General features: G+C 42.6%; 1 protein-coding gene across 1 annotated transcript in view; it reads right to left on the bottom strand.

Annotated features, from left to right (window-relative positions):
- Nucleotides 1–5029, bottom strand: part of polr1a (RNA polymerase I subunit A) — a 129491-nt gene that overhangs the window by 93748 nt on the left and 30714 nt on the right. The window contains exon 6 of the mRNA XM_043715974.1: nt 4249–4367. Within this exon, the coding sequence (XP_043571909.1) occupies nt 4249–4367 (119 nt within the window). The remainder of the gene's footprint in view (nt 1–4248; nt 4368–5029) is intronic.

Below are 5029 nucleotides of genomic sequence, written 5' to 3'. Positions count from 1 at the left end.
ACTAAGAACCCTACCGTTAACCTTGTATTCCGCATTCTTATTTGTCTTTCCAAAATGGACAACCTCACACTTGACGGGGTGAACTCCATCTTGCCACTCCTCAGCCCAGCTCTGCATCATATCTCAGTCCCTTTGCAGCCGACAACAGCCCTCTTCACTATCCACAACTCCACCAATCTTTGTATCGTCTGCAAATTTACTGACCCACCCTTCGACTCCCTCTTCCAAGTCATTAATAAAAATTACAAACAGCAGAGGACCCAGAACTGATCCCTGCGGAACTCCAACTTGTAACTGGCTCCAGGCTGAATATTTACCATCTACCACCACTCTCTGACTTCGACCGGTTAGCCAGTTCTCTATCCAACTGGCCAAAATTCCCACTATCCCATGCCTCCTGGACTTTCTGCATAAACCTACCATGGGGAACCTTATCAAATGCCTTACTAAAATCCATATACACTACATCGACTGCTCTACCCTCATCCACATGCTTGGTCACCTCCTCAAAGAATTCAATAAGACGTGTAAGGCAAGACCTACCCCTCACAAATCCATGCTGGCTGTCCCTAATCAATGTAGTGTCTTTCCAGATACTCATACATCCAATCCCTCAGTACCCTTTCCATTAATTTGCGTACCACCAAAGTAAGATTAACCGGCCTGTAATTCCCGGAGCTATCCCTATTCCCTTTTTTGAACAGGGGAACAACATTCGCCACTCTCCAGTCCCCTGGTACCACCCCCGTTGACAGTGAAGATGAAAAGATCATTGCCAACGGCTCTGCAATTTCCTCTCTTGCTTCCCTCATAATCCTAAGATATATCCCATCAGGCCCGGGGGATTTGTCTATCCACAAGTTTTTCAAAATGCCCAACACATCTTTCTTCCTTCCTAACAAGTATTTCCTCTAGCTTACCAGTCTGTTTCCTTTGGTGATGTCATTTCCTGTTATTTTCTCAGGGGGTAGCAAATGGGGTCCAAGTCAATGTGTTTGTTGACAGAGTTGTGGTTGGAATGCCGTGCTTCTCGGAAGTCTCGTACGTGTCATTGTTTGGCTTGTCCTAGGATGGATGTGTTGTCCCAGTCAGTGGTTTCCTTCCTCATCTATATGTAAGGTTACTAGTGAGAATGGGTCACTTCTTTTTGTGGCTAGTTGATGGTCATGTATCCTGGTGACTAGTTTTCTGCCTGTTTGTCCAATGTAGTGTTTGTTACAGTATTTTGCATGGTATTTTGTAAATGACATTAGTTTTGCTTGTTGTCTGTATAGGAGCTTTCAAGTTTACTAGCTACTGTTTCAGTGTGTTGGTGGGTTTGTGGGCTACCATGATGCCAAGGGGCCTGAGTAATCTGGCAGTCATTTCCGAGATGTCTGATGTGGAGGAGAGTTGCTAGGGTTTCTGGACGCATTTTGTCTGCTTGTTTGGGTTTGTTGCTGAGAAATCAGCAGACGGTGTTCATTGGATACCAATTTTTGTTTTATACACTGTATAGTTGATTTTCCTCTGCTCTGCCTTGTTCCTCTATGCTGCAGTGTGTGGTGGCTCATTGAAATAATGTTGTAATGCAGCTTCGTTTCTGAACGACAAATCTTCTCAGAACTCGCTAACTTTTCATCAGTATTCATATTGGAAAAGGGCAATGTTAGTGAGAATACGAAGATACAGGCTACTGGATTAAATGGGATTGCGGTTGACAACGAGGAGGTTTTAGCAATTTTGGAAAATCTGAAAATAGATAAGACCCTGAGCTGGATGGGATTAATCTTCGGATTCTATAGGAAGCCAGGGAAGAGGATGCAGAGCCTTGGGCTTTGATTTTTATGTCATCATTGTTGACAGGAGTAGTGCCAGAAGACTGGGGGATAGCAAATGTTGTTCCCTTGTTAAAGAACCCTGGTAATTATACGCCAGCGAGCCTTACGTCGGTTGTGGGTAAGGTGTAGGAAAAGAGATAGGATTTATAATCAACTGGAAAGGAATAATTTGATTCGGGATGGTCAACGCGGTTTTGAGAAGGGTTGGTAGTGCCTCACTAACCTTATTGAGTTCTTCAAGAAGGTGACAAAACAGATGGATGAAGGTAAAGCGGTTGATGTGGTGTATATGAACTTTAGCTGAAAATGTGTTGCTGGAAAAGCGCAGCAGGTCAGGCAGCATCCAAGGAACAGGAGAATCGAAATTTCGGGCATAAGCCCTTCTTCAGGAAATGCCCGAAACGTCGATTCTCCTGTTCGTTGGATGCTGCCTGACCTGCTGCGCTTTTCCAGCAACACATTTTCAGCTCTGATCTCCAGCATCTGCAGCCCTCACTTTCTCTATATGAACTTTAGTAAGGCGTTTGATAAGGTTCCACACGGTAGGCTATTGCACAAAATACGGAACTTCGGGATTGAAGGTGATTTAGCAGCTTGGATCAGAAATTGGCTAGCTGAAAGACGACAGAGGGTAGTGGTTGATGGGAAATGTTCATCCTGGAGTTCAATTACCAGTGCTGTGCTGAAAGGATCTTTTTGGGGCCACTGCTCTTCATCATTTTTATAAATGATCTGGATGTGAGCGTAGGAGGATGGATTAGTAAATTTGCAGATGACATGAAGATCAGCAGAGTTATGGATAGTGCCGAAGGATGTTGTGGGTTACAGAGGGACATAGATAAGATGCAGAGTTGGGCGGAGAACTGGCAAATGGAGTTTAATGTGGAAAAGTGTGAGGTAGCTCACTTCAGAAGAAATAACAGGCATCCAGAGTACTGGGCTAATGGTAAAATTCTTGGCAGTGTAGATGAGCAGAGAGATCTCAGTGTCAGGGTGCATAAATCTCTGAAAGTTGCCACCCAGGTTGATAGGGTTGTTAAGAAGGCACGTGGTATGTTGCTGTTTATTGGTAGGGGATTGAGTTTTGGAACCACAGGGTCATGCTTCAGCTGTACAAGACACTGATAAGGCTGCATCTGGAGTACTGCACACAGCTCTGGTCACTGCATTTAGAGGAAAGGGTTTGGAAAGGGTTCAGAGGAAATTTACCAGGATGTTGCTTGATATGGAAGGAAGGTCTTACAAAGAAAGGCTGAGGGAATGGAGGCTAATTTTGTTGAAGAAGAAGGTGGCTGAGGTGACTTAATCGAGACATATAAGATATTCAGAGGGTTAGATATAGTGGACAGTGAGAGCCCTTTTCCTCAGATGGTGAAGGCTAACAGGAGGGGACATAGCTTTAAATTGAGGGATGATAAGTTTTAGGACAGATATCAGGGGTAGCTTCTTCACTCAGAGTAGTAGGGGCGTGAAATGGTCTGCCTGCAACAGTAATAGATTCTCCAACATTAAGGGCATTGGATAATAATGGAACAGTGTAGGTTAGATGGGCATCAGATTAATTTCACAGTTTGGCGCAACATAGAAGGGTGAAGGGTCTGAACTGTGCTGTAACATTCTATGTTCTCCATTCTAATTGATCACGAGCTCAGGTCTTGGAATATCAGCTTTGAACTTCCAGTTCAAGAGCAGAGAGTGACAACTAAATGCAATACAATGAAACAAACTAAATAAAATGATTTCTGCATTTCCCAGTCTGAAGTTATAGCAAGGATGTCCAAATCGATAATGCTAACTATATTAATACTTATAACAAAAGCAATGGGTGAGCAAAAGACAGAAAGGCAGAACAGAAAAAAAAAAGTAATTTAAGCTCCAGTTAAACATTTGTTTCTTTTCTGCTGTGTCCCTTAGTGCTCTGTGCTATTATTCACAACCAAATGTTTTTTCATATATTTGTTTCCTTGACCATACAAATGGTCACAAGTGCACATCAACAAGGAAACAGTAATAAATGCTGGAATAAATACAGGTAATGCTGAAAAACCTAGCAGATCTGGCAGCATCTGCTGAAAGAGAAACAGCCAGACCCATTGAGTATTTCCAGCATTTTATTTATAGTTTCCAAAATTTACAGTATTTTGCTTACATGCATCTCCAGAGTTTGGTCAACATATGCCCAACAAAGCAGTACACCTAGCAACCGTCTCCCAGCACGGGGTGGAGAGATACATGCTAGTTGCTGCACATTGCTGATGCAGTAAAACCCAATATGAACAGCATTTCTATGTTATTTCTCATAGGTGTTCTGAAGCATTTGTGAAGTTATTTTTGAAAGCTTTGAATATTGCATGGAAAGCACAATTTCCTATCCATGCTCAGCTGTTGTAGAAAGATGTAATGCACAGGTAAGTTTATGCCGATTTACCTCCACTGTCTTCCACAGCCTCAGCTGTATCTTCATTCTCTTTGACTTTCAGAGCAATTGTGGGATATGTCACAATTAGTTTGCTGTTGTGTTCTTTCCGCACAACTGATTTGCCAGCTCTACAGAGAATGTAAACAAAACATTTTGTCAATCCACTACTTCATTATCACCTCAGTCGACTCAGCAAAGACAATCAGGAGAATATTTTCCAATTGCAAGAAAATGTTTAAAATGGAAGTAGATTGCTGCAAACAATGAAGTAATCTTGATTTGCATCTTTTGATGTTCAAAATGAATTTTAAAAGGGTAAAAATGACCCCACTTTTCTATTTCTTTACTTACAATTCTTCCTGGGTTATGTCCCCTATTTCCAATAGTGCAGACATATACATTACGTGATGGGATCTCAAATAAAATAGTAAATCACCAACGGTCATTTGAGTGGGAGCAGCAGCCGAGTAAAGGCGAACCCGGGAGACTACAGCTAAGGTAAGACAGTTTGTTTCAAAATTACTTACCTGTAGCGGGCAGCGGTGTTTTTTTTTTCTCTCTTCGCAAAAAGAGCGGGAGCAGCAGAGGAAGTGACGGCAAACAGAGGGGCAAATAGAAGTTTGAAGAAGTTTGAGGGGGATCTGCCTCTGGAGGTAGTATGGGCTGAAGTCAGAAATAGGAAAGGTGCAGTCACCTTGTTGGGTGTTTACTATAGGCCCCCCAATAGCAGCAGAGATGTGGAGAAACAGATTGGGAAACAGATTTTGGAAAGGTGCAGAAGCCACAGGGT

The sequence above is a fragment of the Chiloscyllium plagiosum genome, chromosome 1 (assembly GCF_004010195.1).
Source record: "Chiloscyllium plagiosum isolate BGI_BamShark_2017 chromosome 1, ASM401019v2, whole genome shotgun sequence".
Classification (NCBI taxonomy): Eukaryota; Metazoa; Chordata; class Chondrichthyes; order Orectolobiformes; family Hemiscylliidae; genus Chiloscyllium; species Chiloscyllium plagiosum.
Note: the sequence above shows the minus strand (reverse complement) of the source record. Positions and strands in the feature narration are given on the sequence as shown.